We start from the raw sequence: 19305 nt of genomic DNA, 5'->3' as shown, positions 1-19305 counted from the left end.
CATAACAGAACAATAACAATACTAAGCACAGTATTTCATATCTCTAACAAAAGTCTGAAATGCAAACTACAGAAAGAATTGACAAAAACATATGAGCTAGAACAATTCCTCAGTGGTAAGTGGGCAAAGGAAATGAACAATTTTCAAAAGAAGAAATGTAATCTATTAGGAACCATATGAAAAAGCTTCAAATCACTAATAATAAGAAAAATGTCAAATAAAAACTTCTAAGGTATTACTCATACTCATCAATTTGGCAAATTTGATGAGACTAAACATAATGTTAAAAGAGCTGTGATATGATAAATACTTTAATATACAATTACTTCAACTTTAAACTATAGTTTGACTATAGAACTGCACTACTGACAGAAATTCCAGTAGTGGATGTACCATATGTAACTGCATGTACAGTTATAGAAAGGTGTCCCAGATATGCTAAAATATTCATAGTAATATTTCCAGTAGTAAAAAGCTGGGAATACCATAGTTGACCTTTAATTGATGAATGCCTGAACAAATTGTGGCATATAAATAGAATAGAATGTTATAGTACTTTAAGAAATTACAAATAGGAGGAATTCAGAGAAAGAAAGGAAGACTTGTATAAGTTGATGAAGAATAAAAGAGGCCAAACCGGAAGAACAATATATACAATTTTGATAATAATATAAATGAAAATAACTCTATAAGAAATAAAAATTCAGCTCAAATGCAGTGACCATTGTTGGTTCTAGATGACTAATATTGGAATACAGTTCCCTTAACTCAAGTTCTCTATGGACATGTCTCGCTTCCCTTCTACATCATAGGAGTCTTAGAGTGGAGGGGCAATATCATTTTCCATCTAAAATAATGCTTTGTATATTATACTATTTAATAAGTATTTGTTGAATTGAAGAGAACTGAGGTTGGGCTAGGGCACTTTCAATGCCCTCTCTCCTATATGTATAGGTATTTGTATCTCATTGCAATCATTAAACTATGATGAGCTGAGGGCTGTTTTTTCAGGGGTAGGTGCTGGTTTTGCCTCTCTGTGTGTCCCTAGCAAGTTATCACAGTACCTGACACACAGTAACCATTTTAAATATGCTTGTAGACTGAATGACTGACTTGGGATTTACTCAGGAGCTCAGAAAACAGGGAAGATGGTGGCTACTGCTGGTGTTTTTAGCTAGTTATCATCAGTATATACTTGCTGGTAAAAGCTTCCTCTGTTATCATTACTGTTGCTTTAACTAAGGCTAGGGAGGGATTTGATTTAAACTTCCTTTTCATCCAAGCTGACCCTTTCCTCATCAAAAGATAAAATGACATGTAGCCTTTGTTATGAAGAAGTTAATGGAGGAGCCCTTTATGAAGTGCCTAATAGGTGCCAGCCTCTGTACTAAGTGCTGAGAATACAAAGAAAGGTGAAAGTGCCGTTCCATCCCCAAGAAGCTCCCATTCTGATGAATAGCCAGGTACAAGCCAGAGAGAGTGCATCTATGGGAGGCTGGAGTCAGGAGGGGGCAGGGCAGGCAGTGCAGAGGCACAGAGTCTGGAGATGGAGTTTGGGTTGAGTTTTGTTATGTGCCAGGGACAGCCAGAAGTCCAGTTTTACTGCATTATGAGTAGAGTGTAAGAATGGGAAGGTAGGAATGTGCTAGGTTGTGAAAGCTTTAACTGCCCAATCGAGCATTTTATATTTGATACTGGGGTAATGGGGATTTCCTCGGGAGGGACAACATCAGACGTATGCTATAGGAAAATCCCTTTGTCAGCCGAGTAGAGGATCAATTGAAATGGGTAGTTGTGAGAGATGATAAGAGCCTGTACTGGGATAGAGGCTATGTATGTGGAAAGAGAAGGATGATACAGAGCTTGCAATCTTGGGTTACCAGGAGGTTAGAATGGCGGGTGGTACCTCAACAATAATAAAGTTTGGAAGAGGAGGAGAATGGGGTGGGGGGGGGTGCGGATACTGAATTCTGTATAGAACATGTTTAATTTAAGATGGGGACATCCAGTTCAAGATGTCTAAAAGACTTGGGGTTGTAAGCCTGGAGCTAGGAATAGAGACCAAGTCTATATATGTAGATCTGAGAGTCGTCTTCATAGAGATGATAACTTGAACCCATGAATGCTGATGAGACCACAAAATGAGATCGTATGGAAGGAGAAGAGAGGAGGGCCTGACACAGTCTTGAAGATTCAACCTTAATTAATGGGCATGACTTGGATAAAGGTCCTGAAAAATACACGAAGAAGGAATTATCAAATAGGTAGGAAGATATGTTGAACTTGAAATGCCTGCAGAACACCCAGTTTCCCCTCTCCAGTAGGTAGTTGGTGATGAGGGACAGAAACTCAGAAAACTAGAGCTGGATATATGGCTCAAGAAAGGCTTCTATATAAACTGACACATGGACTTCCCTTGAAGGAAGCTAAAGATGTCAAAAAGCCAATAGGAGGAGTAAGTTCATTGTAGGCATAGGGACAACCTGAATGCTTCAAACATGTGAATTCATTAAATCAGGAGCAAACTATGCCAGAAATCCATCAAGTGCGAATTATTTTCTTTGCCATTGTATTCTCTTCTAGCTACATACTGGGCTGGTGGAAGAAAAGGGGAGCAGACATTTTTCCAGTGGAACTATGTGTCCCCCAGGCAGGTTGACTAGGAGAATGGTGAGCACAACAGGAAGTATGTTCCTACCTTGCTGTGATCATGAGGGCAGAATGGCTAGATATGGGTCCTGGGGTAGACAGGTATCTGGGCAACAAAAAGACCTGAAGACATGGATTCTGACAGCTGGGAAACAAGAGTTTTCTCTGCTCCTCTCCCTAATATCTATTTTCTGATATCTTCCTTGTGTCCCTCTACCATCCAGTTTCTCCATCTTTTCTCCATCTTCTCATTCCCCACTTAGCCTCTCACCTCATCTTCAGTGGGGCGGGGGGTAAGAATGTTTCCTTGTCACCTCTTGTCACTTAACAGAAAATATATTTGTCCGATACAGGAAAAAGTTATGTTCCATCTGATAATTACACGTTTTACAAATCTGAGAAGTGTCCTGAGGTTCCAGAAGGTTATTAAATGACCTGCTGAGAGTCACAGCATCAGAACCAACTTGAGCCTCAGACCTCAGGATGCTCAACCTGGCTCTTTGATCCTTCACCACCCACTCTCCTCTACTGTGATGAGGGATGGATTTATTTCTTATTTCCCTTTTTAATGACTCTGAGCAGATGTTTTGTTCTCTTTTCTACATTGCTTACTAAAATTTCTTCTTCAGCTAAAAGAGAGATGTTCAGATTACCTGGGTCTATAGATGGAGACACTTGTGAGGCTTGTGTTATTTGTTATTCCTTAGCAATTTCTTATAGTCTTGCTGAATCTTTTGCTTTTTCTGAAATTCAGATCCTTGGGGTAGAGGAGGGAAAACATTTATTGAGCATTTGCTATGTGTCATACACTGTTCCAAGCACCTGAGATACAAATACAATTCAAATAGGTAGGAACATTGTAAATATAGAAGTGGTCATCAGGGAAGAGTGTGTCTCTAGGGATTCATAGGAATGACCTTTCTGAGGGGAAAAAAGGTAGGATGGTGGTATTGATTTGATTATCAAGCCGAGAGCAAGAGGGACTTTCATGGGTATGATGCAACAGGAGGATAGACGGCAAAATGGGAGAGGAAAGGTTTGATGAATATAAATCACGATCTGTGCTGTTGATCTGGGCCTGGCTAGATATTGTGGACTTTGTGTTTACTCATCCACCAATCAAGACAGTTTGATTCAGAATATGTATTACCAAGGTCAGTGGATTGATTCCCATAAGAACTGAGGTATTTTTCTGGCTCTCCGGTCTGGAGATGACATGCCAGGTGGATAAAAGGAAGGCAGAAGCAAGGGCAGAGGGAAGATGGTGGAGATGGGTAACTATATGGAATGTGAAGTCGCAATGCTATATCTATAACAATTTTTTTCTACTTTGTAAAAATTATTGCTTTTCATTCATGTTTTGGTTAATGTATGCTTCTGTAACTAGCTTGAGAACCACATTTTGTATCACTGTTTTCCTAGAGAAACATGTTCAGAGTTCCCTATAAATTTCATAATAATTACTTGTTTGTAAGTTGAGACATCCCTGTTATTTTTAAAGTGTTTCAAGCATGCATAGACAAACTTCAATTGAAAGTGAATTTTTCTTAATGACAACTTTTCTCTTGACTAAACTTATTGTAATTCCTACATTTTCTTTGGCTCTCATTTTTAAGTTTTGAGAAATGGATTTTGGCATTCTGTATTTTGCTTTAGGAAAGCAAAAAGTACAATCCTTAAATATAAAAGCTATGAATGGTCATTGTCATGAACCTAAGACTAAATGGAATTTTTTGCTGAGATCTATTAAGTGATTTGTGTTTGCTATTTCTAGGTTATTTTAAAATTTGGAATCCCCACAAATACACAAAAGAGCATTTTGTGAGGCAGAAATACTGTGTGGGAGTGGTCTGAATAAAGAATCAGAATTTTTCATTTTATTTTTCATATTCTTGAGCTCTGGTTGTAGATACCTAATAAGTGAATAGAATGAATGTCTAAACACAGGTTGTTTTATGTTAGTTTTTTATTTACTATTTATTGTTACCAAACAATGAGTAAGGTATTTATAATGTGTTTTTCCTCTGTGTTCAGGTATATGTCTCGAGTCCATGGTATGCATCCAAAAGAGACAACACGTCAGCTGAGCTTAGCAGTGAAAGATGGGCTTATTGTTGAGACCCTAACTGTAGGCTGCAAGGGTTCAAAAGCTGGTATTGAACAAGAAGGCTATTGGTTACCAGGAGATGAGATTGTGAGTATAATTTGGTCAATCTCACCACATTTCTGTGTGTGTGTGTGTGTGTGTGTAGACTTAAAATATTTGAAAAACTTATTTAATCATTGCTAATTTAGATGCAGCCCTATAGAAATAAAGATTTTTCAGAAGCTTACTATTGTTTAAACATTTGAAATTGAAAAGATTTTTCATCATAATTAAGAACCTACATCAGTAGCATTGACATGTTCCTTGGATATCTTTCAAGATACTAGGTTTTTGTTTTTGTCTTTGTTTTTTGTGGAGGCAGTTGGGGTTAAGTGACTTGCCCAGGGTCACACAGCTAGTAAGTGTCAAGGGTCTGAGGTCGGATTTGAACTCAGGTCCTCCTGAATCCAGGGCCGGTGCTCTATCCACTGTGCCACCTAGCTGCCCCAAGATACTAGTTTTTTAAAAGATAAGACCTGTTTATTGAGTCTGTGTTGACTTAATTCTATAAAAGAAGAAAAAAGACTTCTTTTTTTAAAAAGACATTTCTTTAAAACAAAAATGCCTCTCTTAATTGAAGGTTTCCACAGGAGGCTATCTGCAATTAGTAGGCTTTGAAAAATATTTTCTTTCAGGAATTGTATATTTAAACCAAAGACTGGGGTTAACAGGTTGATAGTTGAAAAGAAGGACCTCAGGAGAGTGATGTTAGGGTTGATTAAGGGCTTCAGGTTGAATTTTGGTACTAGGTAGATCCATATGTTAATTTTAAGAGCATTACCTTAGTAAACTAGTGGTTCTTGCCTTTTTTGTGGCATATGTACAAAAATTGAAATAGAAATGCTGGTAGGTTGTTCTGTTCTATTTTTAGCTTGTTTTTATTTTTAGACCTTTATCTGCTTGGATTATATTATAAGCATCCATTTTATCTGCTTATTTTGCTTCAATGATTATTCCTGGGAGTAAATTTTTCTTTTTTTTCTTATGTAAAGTTGATTTAATATATAGTGTTTCTATTTCCTTATGTTTCAAATTTCTGATCTGGAAATGACTTTGATTTTAGAGGTACACTATTTTAAAATGATATGTTCAGAATATGCCAGATTTTTAAATTGATTGAATTTGATAGGGCTTAAGTGTTTGGGTGGTATATACTGTTCTTAAATTAGTTCATGAAAGCTTTAAATTAAAAACCAAAACGAATCTTTACTGTTCCTATTTTAAGGTGTTTGTAAGGAAAAAAATGTTTTGTATTCCTTTTTCCTGCTCCATTGCAACAGTGAATTAACAAACACAGGGACTTATAGCTGTGTCCTTTCCTAGCTCCTCAGTGGGAGTTAACTAACAAATACTGTTTCAGAATCATATTGGTTCACAAAAGCAGCTATTTTGATATGACAGAGAGTTATAAAATTGGATAAGAAAATCATATAGCACTTTGCTTATGTTAGTTGAGTTGAAAATGTACGGAAACTCCTATTCATTGAGTGAGAAAATTGTATAATAAAAGAGTGTTTAATTGTCTGTCCCGTGATATAGGCATTAGATGTCCTGAAAAAGTGTTATATTTATCTTATCACAATTACTTTTTTATTTGCGGACTTTATAAAATAAAAATGTTTCCAGTGAAATTCTTTTTCTTAAGACATAACGATCTCACTGTCACAAACTATTTAAAACAAAAGGATTGATTTTATGATTTATGGTCAAAATATATTACAAAATTATTACTCCAGATAATAAAGGCTTTCAACTACCCTGAAACACATAATACATTGTGCTCTATTCCTCAGCAATTATTTTTATGATAACCACATAGAAAGTTGTCTTCAACCACTGTAGTCCACAGACTTAATCCACTGGATCTAAGTTTATGGATCACCTGGTCATTTCCTTCATAAAAGCTATTTCTCGGGGCAGCTAGGTGGCGCAGTGGATAAAGCACCGGCCCTGGAGTCAGGAATGCCTGAGTTCAAATCCGGCCTCTGACACTTAACACTTACTAGCTGTGTGACCCTGGGCAAGTCACTTAACCCCAATTGCCTCACTAAAAAAAAAAAAAAAAAGGAAAAAAAAAAAAGCTATTTCTCTGTTTGGCTGCCAGTGTGACTTAGAACTCTAGCCTTTACAGCTCTTATGAATATTTTTAGGCCTTTGTTCAATGAGTTGTTTACCTCTCCTTCTGTGCTTTGTTTTCCTAAATGCTTTCATTCATCTCAGATTATTGGGGTGGGGTTGGGGGGCATTTGTTCAGTTCAATTCCATAAGTATTTATGGAACCTACTGTGTGCTCAGCACTGCAGTAGATGGTTTGTCTTAAGCATTTTATCTTTTCATTTGTTGTTGTCATATTTTATAGCAGCCATTTTTTTATCATCTAACATGGGTTTTGCTCCCAGAGTTTTTATGAATTCCTATCAAAATCTCTTTTTATTTAATAAGCACTTAATCTTCCCACTCTTTTTGTTCATCTACCTTTGCTTTCACATTTAATGAGTTATCTCAAAACATGGTTATGTATTTGTATCAGATTTGTTATCTAGCATAGAAAACAAATATTTATGAAAAATAATTATATGGGATTAAAAAAAAGTGCTGTCTGATGTGCAAAACCACACAAATTCTTACCAACTATATAAACATAATCATCAGAAAGGGTCCTCTTTATACTTTGCCTATTCTTATACTATAACATAAATAAATTTCTATAGTAATTATCCTTAAACATATGCATGTAGAATACATGTAATATAGAGTAGTGAAATTTTCTGTATGACTTTTGACATACTTCATGTACAGTACTACCTTGGACAGCTCTGTAACTGGAACGTTTAAGTTGAAGAGATTTATGTGATAACTCATTCATGGCTTAGATTCTAACCCTCCTCCTTTTTAGAAGTAGAAGGTAAAAACAGGTGGATATTATTTAACATTGGGAGGGCAAGCCAGGATTTTATCTGTTTGTTGTTTGTAAACTTTTTAAATATCACAATACTTTGCAGTCTAGCAGGGTTTCATAATAAAGAGGAAACACTTTTTTTCCCACCTCAAACTCCAGCAGCTATAAGTGGGGAAGGGAAAGATTATCTCCTTTCTTCAGTCCCTACCAGTTGTATCTGGGATACTTTAGGTGGAAAAAGACATCAGGGAGTTTCTTTTTTTTACTTACTCATCCCAAGAATCTTTTATTAGCAAAGAAAACATCCATTTGTGATTCTGTGGGTCAGACAATCAAGGCAGCAATCCTACCTCAACAAACGAGCCATTTATTAAATGTTTCCTATGTATAAGACATTTGAACATATGTTCCCTACCTATACTTTCTTGTGGGGAAATGGTAAAAGTATTTTTTTTAATTTGAAGATAGTATTATCTTTAAATATGAGTGTTTTAAACAATGTCAGTGTCATCAATCTTCATAAGAAAATTTTGTTATTATAAATGAAAAAATATTAAGTATCTTCTCATTTATACATTTTTAGTAGTGGCTTTGGTTGTCAGTTTTATTCAATTTTAGGAGATTATGAAGGTTATAGAATGTAACCTGCTGGTGAATTCCATTTATTGAAAAGTTTACTTTTTAAATGTAACCTGTTATTACGTTTTTAAATAAATTTATATGTATCTTTTGTTTTTACATTGCCTAAATTTCTTCTTGCATACCTCCCCATTTCAATCCCCATTAACAGGAAATATAAATATAATAAAGAAGATGATGAAGAAAGAAAAACAAAACTCATCAAAACATTAAAGATTCTGAAAATATATGCAGTATTCCATACCCATCGACCTCACTTCTGCAAAGGAGTGAGGAGAAATGTCCTCTATCTCTAACTTGTGATCCTGCCGTATTCACTTTTAGTTTTCTGATTATTCCTTCCATTTACATTGTTGCAGTCATAGTATGTATTGTTTTCTTGGCTCTGCTTACTTCCCTTTGTATCAGTTCATTGACGTTTTTCCAAGCTATTCCATAAGCATCATTTCTTACAGCACAGTTTTATCCCATTACTTTCATGTACCACAATTAGTGTAACCATTCTCTAGTTAATGGGCATCTACTTTCTGTAATGTTTATTAAAAGCTCCCCTCCAACATACCAGTTTGAGGGGGGGTTAAACTGTATGGCATAGTAGATTGAGAGAAAGATCTAGGTTTGAATCTTGTCACTGATACTTGTGAACTGTATGATCATGAGCAAGTTACTTAATTTCTCTTAGCCTCAGTTTCCCCATCTATAAAATGAGAATTATAATGCCTGTATTCGCTCACAAGATGGTTGTGAGAATCAAATGAGGTAATTTATGTAAAACACTTTGAAATCTTAAGGCTTTTTGTAAATATTTGCTGTTTTTTCAAAAATACTGATATGTACTAAAAATGTCATTGACATGTAAGCCTGTACACACCACCTGTTTCTTATAGGGACAGGTTCGCTATGAGGAATCATTTCTAGTCTGGTATTGCTTGACATTATCTTTTGTAAGGATTAAAAACAATCTAAGGAGAATTGAAAGTTAAATATCACTTTTTAGATCATTATATTGGTAAAGACTGAAGAGTTAGGAATTTAGAATTAAATTACCGTTGTTCTTCATCTGATGCTTTAGCAGGAAGAGAAGGCAGTGCTGCTGAGCACTGTAGAAAGTGAGCAGATGTAAACAATAGCCTTGAGTACTGCTCTAGCATTAACCTCTCTCTCATGCTAGAGCTGCCCATAGTCAGCACATAAAAGTAGGGATAATCAGAGCTCTCCGCTACTGGTACTTGAAACTAGCCCTCACTGTACCATCTATATACATCTTGATAGATGAAAAGAGAAAATATGGATTGGACTTGGTCCCAACAGAGCAGCACAACCAGAGTTCAGTTTCTCCTAGGTGTGTCTCCTGTATCTTGAGATACTTTGCACTCTGTGCTCTGTTGTATTCCCAGAAGGAGTATAATGTACCAGCCATGCTACCCCATTACCTAAGATACACACAAGGGATTTGGCAGTCAGATTTTTGTCACCTAGTCAGCAATAATCATCTACTTAATAGCATCTTCTGAGTTGTTGTCTCTTCCTTTGGTGTATCAGTATTGAGAGTTTGGGGATGCTAACAGTGAAGAGTTCACAATCCGCTTTTACCTACTGCAGCAACCTGCCTTTTTTTTCCTCTTATGAGTTATGCTACAATTTATCTCATAAGCTTTGCAGAGTAGTGACATTCCGGTATATCACCTGGTCATCTGCAGCTAGAAGTTTTTCACCTAAAGAGAAGAAGGGAACCTGCAGTGGATAGAGTACCAGACCTGGAGTCAGGAAAATGAGTTCAAATCTGGCCTCAGACTCTTACTAGCTCATTGACCCTCAGATAAGTGATTTAACCTCTGCCTGCCTCAATTTCCTTCTCCCTCTCAGGATTTTTTTTAATAAAGTATTTTATTTTTTTTCCCCATTACATGTAAAGATAGTTCTCAACTTTTGTTTATACAAGCTTTCCGATTTCAGATTTTTTCCCTCCCTCCGCCCTCCCCTAGACAGTAGGTAATCTGATATAGGTTTTATACACACACACATACACACACACACACACACACACACACACAGAGACATAATAACATTAAACATATTTCTGCATTAGTCATGTTAAAAGAGAAAAATCAGCAATGACGAAAAACCTCAAAATAGAAAAACAATAGCACCAAAAACAAAAGAAATAGTTTGGTTCATTCAGCATCTATACTCCACAGTTTTGGGGGGTTTTTTTTGTTTTTTTTTTCCTGGATTTGGAGATCCTCTTCTATCATGAGTTCCCTGGAACTCTTCTGTACCATTGCATTGGTGAGAAGAATATAGTCCATCACAGTAGATCAACACACAATGTTGATGATACTGTGTACAATGTTCCTCTCAGGATTTTTAATGAGGATAAAATGAGATCTACAAAGGACTTTGCTAACCTTACAATACTATTTTATAAATACTAGCTAGTGTTACTATTTTTTTTCTTAAAACCCTGTTGCCTGCCATCTCACAAAGTGATACCATATCAGCCATTCAGTTAATGAGATTATTCCTTGGGCAGAATTTCCCATCATTAGCAGGGTTTATCTAAATTAAGGGCTTTCTTTCAAGTAGCTATTTCTGTTAAAAAAAAAAATTAGAACTCCATTTCTGAGTCCAAAATGAAAATATTAAATTTTTACCATCTATGGGCAATGAGACTTCCTTATACTATTGTGTAAGATAATATATAAGATGAGCCAATTTGAATTTGACCACTCACTGTTATAACATGTTTTAACTGACTGGATCTGGGACTCAGTATAGTTAATATCATCTATTTGATGACCACTGTATTGTTACAGTCCAGAGTACAGCCTGCAATTTTGCAGCAGTTTTATTGATCTGTTATTAAGCAAAGTAGAAATCAGAAAACAAAATTCATTTTGAATGTTAATTTTGAAATTGATCAAAATGTAAATTGACCAATTTCCCCATTTACTTACCTGCCAAACCTGAACTCAGGGTCTCTTGTTTCTTCTTCCGTAGTTGATGTCACTACAAAAATAATACAATACAGGGAATGTAGCTTACATTTTCTGTTGGAATGCTTCCACCAGTTTGTTTTGCTGCTTATGATTCAAGAGAAACTGGAAACTTGAACTCAGGTCTTGGCTGTTAAGTTCTTCTACTTCAATTTGAATACTTTCTTTCCACTCAATCCTGTTTGTATTGCCTGGTAAGCAGAATTTCATACTATTTTAACACCAAATATATATAGCTACTTTTTAAATGAAATGGTGAGATTAATTCTTTATTCTTTTGCTTTAAAGTTAGAATTTATCACAGTCTTATTTTTCTTTTTAATTGTAGTTGATTACGGTTGGATCACTATAAGGTTTTTTTTTGGGGGGGGGGTTGTTTGTATTTGTTTTTTTAGTAAGGCAATTGGGGTTAATTGACTTGCCCAGGGTCACACAGCTAGTAAGTGTTAAGTGTCTAAGGCCGGATTTGAACTCAGGTACTCCTGACTCCAGGGCTGGTGTTCTATCCACTGCACCACCTAGCTGCCCCAAGGTTTTTGTTTTGTTTTTTTTTTTAATGAAGTAAAAACTTCATGTTTGGAGATAAGTGGGCTAAATCAAAATTATAGTGAAGCATTTACAAAAACTCATTTTGCATTTTTTTACTAGTGATAAATATTGTCCTTTCACCCCATATAGATTTGTTGTGTAAACAAGTTCAATTTATTTATACTTTTGGAGCTTCAGCTACTTCATATATCATCATTTGGATTTGATATTGAATTGGTGTTAAGAACCTTGTTCTGCAAAATAAATATAAGGTTGTGGCAAGAAGTGGTCCCCTTAGCTTTCTTTTGGAGAACATTGTTAAAGGGGAAAACTAATTTCAATTTTGTTCTCCCTTTTCCATTTTGTCCCTACAGTTATATAGTTAGTTTGATACAGTGACAATTTTAAGAAAATGCCTTTCTTTTTTGTATTAATTTACTTTACTTAACGTGTTTTCCATGACATTTATACTAGATCTAGAATACATGTTAAGTGTCCTGGAAGTTAAAACTGTTGTCCCTAAGACTTTTTTTTTCAAGTATTTCACCTTGTTCATATTAGTTATGTAAAATCCCATGCTCCTTTAAAATATCCATTACCTTTATCAGTTACAAAGAAATTCATCATGATCTATTAGTGATTAAGTATTTCCTTTATACATTAAAATCAAATGAGATAATATTTGTAAACTGCTTAGCATGGTGCCTGGAACATAGTAGATGTTATACTACTGCTATATGATATTATGATTTTCATTCTTATTAAAATTGTTCTTTCTTTGACAAGAAGTTCCATTATGTTTTGTAAAATGGTTTAAGGTTGTGATGCACTGCCTCTCTTTTCAGGGCATGTCTAGATTATTCCTGTCCCTTTCTAGATTCTATATCTCTGATAGCATAGTTAGAAATATTTTTTATCAGATTCATGTACTTTCATGACAAATTGAATATGCTAATACAAAAGTAAAAACCAAACGGTAAACTATGGAGATCTAATTTTTTATATTGTGAATATGAGTGAAAAATAGACCAGGTTTGGAAACATGAAGACCTGGATTCATGTCTTGCTTCTCACAAAATTACCATGATCCTGGATTAGACACTTAACCCCTCAGTTCTTTAGACCAGGGCTTCTTAAACTTTTTCCACTTAAGACTCCTGACTTTAAAATGTTAGGGAGATGTAAAGGATTACCATAAAGAGGATAGATGGTTTTACAAATTGGTAATCAGTCCTTTGTGCATTGTGGTCAATTGTTAGCTTTATGACACACTAACAGATTTAAGTATCTAGGCTGCTGCTGAATTATGGAAATTTTTAATCCTTATATATTACAAACTTGTGTTGAAGTGCTGAGTTCACTTTCAAACTCCATTGGCTCTATTTGTATTTAGTCCTGCTAGGGCAAGTTTTAGCCCTTTAAGACTCATTTTCTTTTCATTGAAGTTTTTTCTTTCTTTTTTTAAACACATTCACTTTTACAATGAAAATAAATGTTGGTCAATATGTTTTTCTAACATCGCTAAAGGGTTAGAAAAAAATCTTAATTTTTACATTCATGAGACTAGCTTAATTCCTTTTAAACTACTATTGATATTTGTTTGCATACTATTGTCTTTTTATGAATGATAGTTTAAAATATAGGAAAATAAAAATATTAAGTAATCTACTTAAATTTGTAGTAGAAATTTTATACCAATATTGTACATTTTCCATTTATAAATTCCTTTGTAACCTTGTATATATTGTGTTGCCTAGCAGAATTTTGTAGAATGTAGGAAAGAAATTTTTTTGTCTATACCTTAAAAATCCTATACTAGGAAGGCTTTCTTCAGCACAACAGCCCAAGACAAGGGAGCTCCTTTGGCATTCTGGGAGTGTGTCCTGAATTTCTTTATTTACCCTATACATTTCTGCCTTTTATAAGGATAGTTTTGATCATTAGATCTAGAGTAATTTCTTAAAACCCTGCTATTATCACCTTCTTTCCGGGTTTGAAGGACAGTATTCCTGTCTGCTCTTTTACAAATGAAAGCAAGTTACTTCATGCTTTGCTTTTCTGGGTTTCTTTTAACCAAGTTATGGAGCAGCTGATGACATCTGGTGGAATACACAGAAAATACAACTCAACTGTATTTACATGTGTTGAATTTTAGGCCTGAACATTAGTATTCAGATTTTGTTATTTAAATAACTCTTTTCTTCTGTAAGATATATAAGTATCTCTATTCAGATTACACATATTGATTTCTTTTTCCATTTAGTAGAATTTGTGTGTTTCTTATATGAAGAATCAACACTTTTGGAAAATCTTACAGTATATTTTCAGTTATGTTGAGATTGTAGATAGACTTTAGGCCATACAGTTTGCCAGGAGGCAGTTAGACCCTTACATGAAATATCTCTATTAATCAATCAACAACCATTTCTATAGTACCTACTATGTGCCAGATATTGTGCTGTGTTGGGCATATAAAGACAAAACTCAAATGGTCCTTGCTCTAAAGGAACTAAGGGAACAACATATAAAAAAGGAATAGATGCAGAATTCATACACAATAAATGCATAGTAGGTAAGGAAAGGCTTCAGAGGGATTCTAGGAGGCAGAGACCAGGGGGTGATGCATGCCAGTCAAAGAGGATAACCAGGACAGAGACCCAAGACAGCAATTGGACTGCCATGTATGAGTAATACATGTGAGCTAGTGAGCTAGACCAGGGAGGGAAACAGTGCAGAGATCAGCATGGCTAGGAATTGAAATTTGGTCCTAGAGTAATAGGAAACTCTTAGATTTTATTGAGAAGCAACCTGATCAGACCCATGCTTGGAGCAAATCACTTTGGCAACAGAATGAAAGATATATAAAATAGACAAATTAATACATATTTGCCCAATTTTGAACTATCCTATTTTAGTATATCTTGACTATCACACTTTAATTTTGTATTATCAAGAAAAATAGGGTCTAAAACTAGGTATGTTCTATAATAGAAACATGTTATTTAATTGATAACATGAAACATGTTATTTTTAGGGAACAACTTTTTTTTTCTCTTAAGTAGCCTGAGTTCTACTTTCCATTAAGTAACCTGAGTTCTACTGACTGCTATTTTGATTATTTTATGAAAATCACTTCTGGATTTAAAAAATTGAAAAATGTGTAAATGATGTGAGATCACAATGCTCTGTTGCTTATACTAAGCCAAATATATGATGCCAAAATCAAATAAGGTATCTAAACCACCATGAATATTATGATGATGTTTCAGATTTTGAAAAAAAAATAAATTTAGCAAAACATCTGCACAGAAACTTCAATTGCAAGCAGTTGTTTATGGAATGGAAACTAGCAAGAGTTTACTAAAAAACTATTTTCTTTACTTATCTGACGAGGTTATATACCATTTCTATGGTTTCAAGGAAAATGAAATAAAGACTGTCCACACATTGTCACTGTAGTAACCCTTAAAAGAGAATGTTAATTTGTGCCAGCCAGCTATTCAAGTTCTAATTACCAAGCCAGATTATTCCTTGATTAATTTTTCTTGATGCAAGGTATAAATCTCTTTACTATCTAAGTGAATAATAATATTCATGTTACCTTGTTAGTTTTGTTAGTAAATGTAAGTAAAGTCATAATATTAGTAGCTCAGAAATGTTTGAGGTTATTAAGATTTTGAATTACATTCTTTAATTTAGATGCTGGCACTCTTATCAGAAATGTGGTTTGTGGAAAATTTATCAAATCTTGTTGTTCTAGAAGGCGTAGTGCTAATTGTGGTGACTTGGAGCAATATTTGTAAAAAGTGAAAAGACTAGATGGAAAGAAAATGCAGAGAACATCTGTGTACTAACAATTATATTTATTTGCATCCAGGAATATCCATAGTAAGACTCGGCCCTAAAAATGGCTACTTTTTAACATGCATTTTGGTAAACTTTTAGTTTTAGTTTTTTTAACTGTATTCCTTCAAATTCAGATTCAGAATTTGATGACATAATCAAAGCCATATTTGCTAGTTAATGGTAGTTATTTAAATAAAATAATTCTAATGTCATGAAAGAAAATAGTGAAGATTGTAATTTATCACCGATTATCATTTTTTGGAGCTCTGCAGTGTTCTAGATGCTTAACAAATTTAATAGTTCATTAAAATGAAGCCTCTGGGGGCAGCTAGGTGGCGAAGTGGATAGAGCACCAGCCCTGGATTCAGGAGTACCTGAGTTCAAATGCGGCCTCAGACACTTGACACTTGCTAGCTGTGTGACCCTGGGCAAGTCACTTAACCCCCATTGCCCCACAAAAAATAAAACAAACAAACAAACAAAGAGTATGTGGTTTAGCGTAAAGTGTAAGAAGACTGAAAAGGTTGGGACTGAGGGCTTTGAATGCCAAAGCATTTTGTATTTTGATGTTGGAAGTGATAAGAAGTGATTGGAGTTTATTGAGTAGGTGAGATGATGTGGTGAGACCAACACTGGAGGAAGATCACTTTCATGGAAGATGTTTTAGGATATTTATTTAAATTCATTCATTAAATTAATTGTTGATGAATTAATTTATAAGTTAATAAATTAATAATCATTAACATATTGATCATTGATTATATAAAATTTGGATGGTAGCTTATTTTATAGCTTTGGATATAAATTATATTTAGATTGGTTTTGAAATTTTATCTTCATTGATAATGTTTAGGGCAGCATTTTTAAGAATTACTGAAGTCCTTTAAGATGCTAGATTTAAAAAATTAATATAAATCAAATATAGTAAACATTCAGGTGTTTATATTATTTTTACTAAAGGACTTCAAAATTTTAATTTTATTCCTTATTGTTGCAGATATCAACAAAATATTACACCAAGTTTTGTTTTTGTTTTTTGTAGGACTGGGAAACAGAAAATCATGACTGGTATTGTTTTGAATGCCATTTGCCTGGAGAGGTATTGATATGTGACCTGTGTTTTCGTGTTTATCATTCCAAGTGTTTATCTGATGAGTTCAGGCTTAGAGACAGCAGTAGCCACTGGCAATGTCCAGTTTGCAGGGTAAGTATCCCTGAGCTTTAATGTGCTGTTTAAAAGGTCGACTTCATTGATATCTACATTAAAGTGTCTCAGATGGTCTGGCTAGATTAATGAATAAAATAATGATAAATTACCTATTAAAATGCTATTAAATGCAAAAAAAGTAAAGATGTGGATATTTCTGGACACAGAGTATTCTAGGGTTTTGACCATGAGCGGTCATCCATCTTCAACTGTGCACTGCCTTCTCTTACTCTAAATCTGCTTGCTATTTGCCGCAGCTCAAGAATGGATGGCCTTTGGGGCCCAGTGAGTGTTGTGTCCTCCCAGATTATCTTCCATAAGTATTTGATTTGATTCTGAACTTCAAAATCTCTGCCATTCAAAGAAACATACTAACAAGACGCATTCTCAAAAGCAGAATACTTTATCTTTGTTTTCATTCTGCCCTTTTTTATCTACATCTATTTATTTGTGTTAGATCTTGAGTTAGCTTCTTTTCTTTACATTTTTATCTTGAGGATGGTAGCAGGGGAGGAACAATTGATGTTGAGGATTGGAGGGGTTTTCTTAAGAGGTAGGTAAAAATAAATAGTGTTCACAATTCATTTTATTTATTTCCCCCAACCCCATTAAAAAATGCCTACTATATAATGCTAAGTGGGCATAAGGGTGACATGTGATTGTTATCAATTAAAATTTAAAGAATGTTTTTGGCTGATACCTGAACTGTTCATGGTTATTCAGTATACTAAAACATTTAGCAGTTTGTAGATTACCCAGATTACTTGTGTTGCACTTCCATATGTTTTATTGACTCTATTAGGTAACTCTGTGTTTTTTTATTCTTTTAGTATTTTCCATCTTTGAATCCCTGTGTATTATCTTATTGACATTGCAATGCAGTTTAAATAGTATAACAAAGTAAGTCATGTGGAAAATAAATATTTACAAGGATTTATTGCTTACAGAAGTGTTCGTATGTCATCATTTTTAAGTGGCCCAAGTCTATACATATGCTCAGGTTACCTAACCTCCCTGGCCCAGAGTTTTTTAGAGGGGGATCCATTAGATGCCCTTTGAAGTCCCTTCTAGTTCTCTCCCTGTTATTGTGAATATATCTGTCCAACAAAGTAGTTGTTTCAACCAGTGGTATGTATATTCATATTAATTAGACAGTACCAGCATTAAAGCATGTTTACTTTCATAGATATGGTTATATTTCATATTTCATTCTCTTCAGGCTGTCATCCTGATATAAATAGGAATGAAGGTTCCTAAGATAGTCAAATTAAGGGAAGACAAGCAAGACTGTCAATAATGAAAATTGTATCTCAGTTCAGAGTATTTTGTATTAATAATACTCCAGAGCTTTAGCAAAGGAAACTGAAAATCTTAAAGAAGTCACTAGCACTAAGAGCCCTAAGCTTAGAGTGAAAAGGACCTGAATTCCAACCCCTGTTCTGACTCATACAAGTCACTTAACTTCTTCTTCTTCTTCCTTCTTCCTTCTTTCTTCTTTCTTCTTTCTTCTTCTTCTTCCGATTGGGGTTAAGTGACTTGCCCAGGGTCACACAGCTAGTAAGTACCAAGTGTCTGAGGTCAGATTTGAACTCAGGTCCTCCTGATTCCAGGGCCGGTGCTCTATCTACTGCGCCACCTAGCTGCCCCATGTCACTTAACTTCTAAGTTTCAATTTCCTTATCTTTACATTATAGATAATCTTTCACTTCCTACCACATGGGGTTGTTAGGACAACCATGCTTTTTTTTACAAACCAAAAAGCCCAGTGAGCTAATGTTTTGAACATATAAAGTTATTTTTGACTAATTTTAGTAGCCAAATAATTTTCAGTAAAATGTAGTGAATTACAAAGCTTTTAATTCTGATTTGTTTTTAAAATTCCATTCAAGATGTCTTATATCCCATATTAACAATTATTTAGAGCTGAAAGAGACCTTGGGGTCATCTAATCCAACACTCTCAATTTACATATTATGAAACTGAGACCCAGAGAGATCAAGCAGTTGCATAGAATCATAGCTTTGGAGCTGAAAACGGACCTTAGAGGCCTTATCCCTTCATTTTATAGATGGGCAATGGAAACTCCAACAAGTGACAGGGTTATACAAGTGACAAATGGCACATCCAGGATTCAAACTGAGTCCTTTGACTACTTTTTTCTCTACCATGCCACTGTGTCCATCTGTCCATATACCCCTCTTGTCCCCATATACTCAGTTATTTCTGAAGACATTTGCTCATGACTTCCATTAAAATCAGTTATTAAAAGTTTTCATTCAGTTCCCTGTGAATGCTAACTAGTCTTTTTTGTGGCTTGAATAATTGTTTTTACTCACTAGTTCATTCACTATCTCACATAGATCTTGTTAAATGGTGTAAAGTTAGCTAGTTAGTT

At 34.7% G+C, this 19305-nt stretch overlaps 1 protein-coding gene across 7 annotated transcripts in view; it reads left to right on the top strand.

Annotated features, from left to right (window-relative positions):
• Nucleotides 1–19305, top strand: part of ZMYND11 (zinc finger MYND-type containing 11) — a 142991-nt gene that overhangs the window by 84587 nt on the left and 39099 nt on the right. For 6 of the 7 annotated variants that reach the window (XR_006353213.1, XR_006353214.1, XM_043965825.1 and 3 more), the window contains exons 3-4: nt 4684–4843; nt 16746–16907. Coding sequence is in view for 4 of the 7 variants with exons in the window: in XM_043965825.1 (XP_043821760.1) it covers nt 4684–4843; nt 16746–16907 (322 nt within the window). In the remaining 3 variants the exon portion in view is untranslated. Of the gene's footprint in view, nt 1–4683; nt 4844–11333; nt 11524–16745; nt 16908–19305 lie in introns of those variants that run through there. The other variant, XM_043965829.1, reaches the window with a different exon arrangement.

Source organism: Dromiciops gliroides, chromosome 5 (assembly GCF_019393635.1).
Source record: "Dromiciops gliroides isolate mDroGli1 chromosome 5, mDroGli1.pri, whole genome shotgun sequence".
NCBI lineage: Eukaryota > Metazoa > Chordata > Mammalia > Microbiotheria > Microbiotheriidae > Dromiciops > Dromiciops gliroides.
Note: the sequence above shows the minus strand (reverse complement) of the source record. Positions and strands in the feature narration are given on the sequence as shown.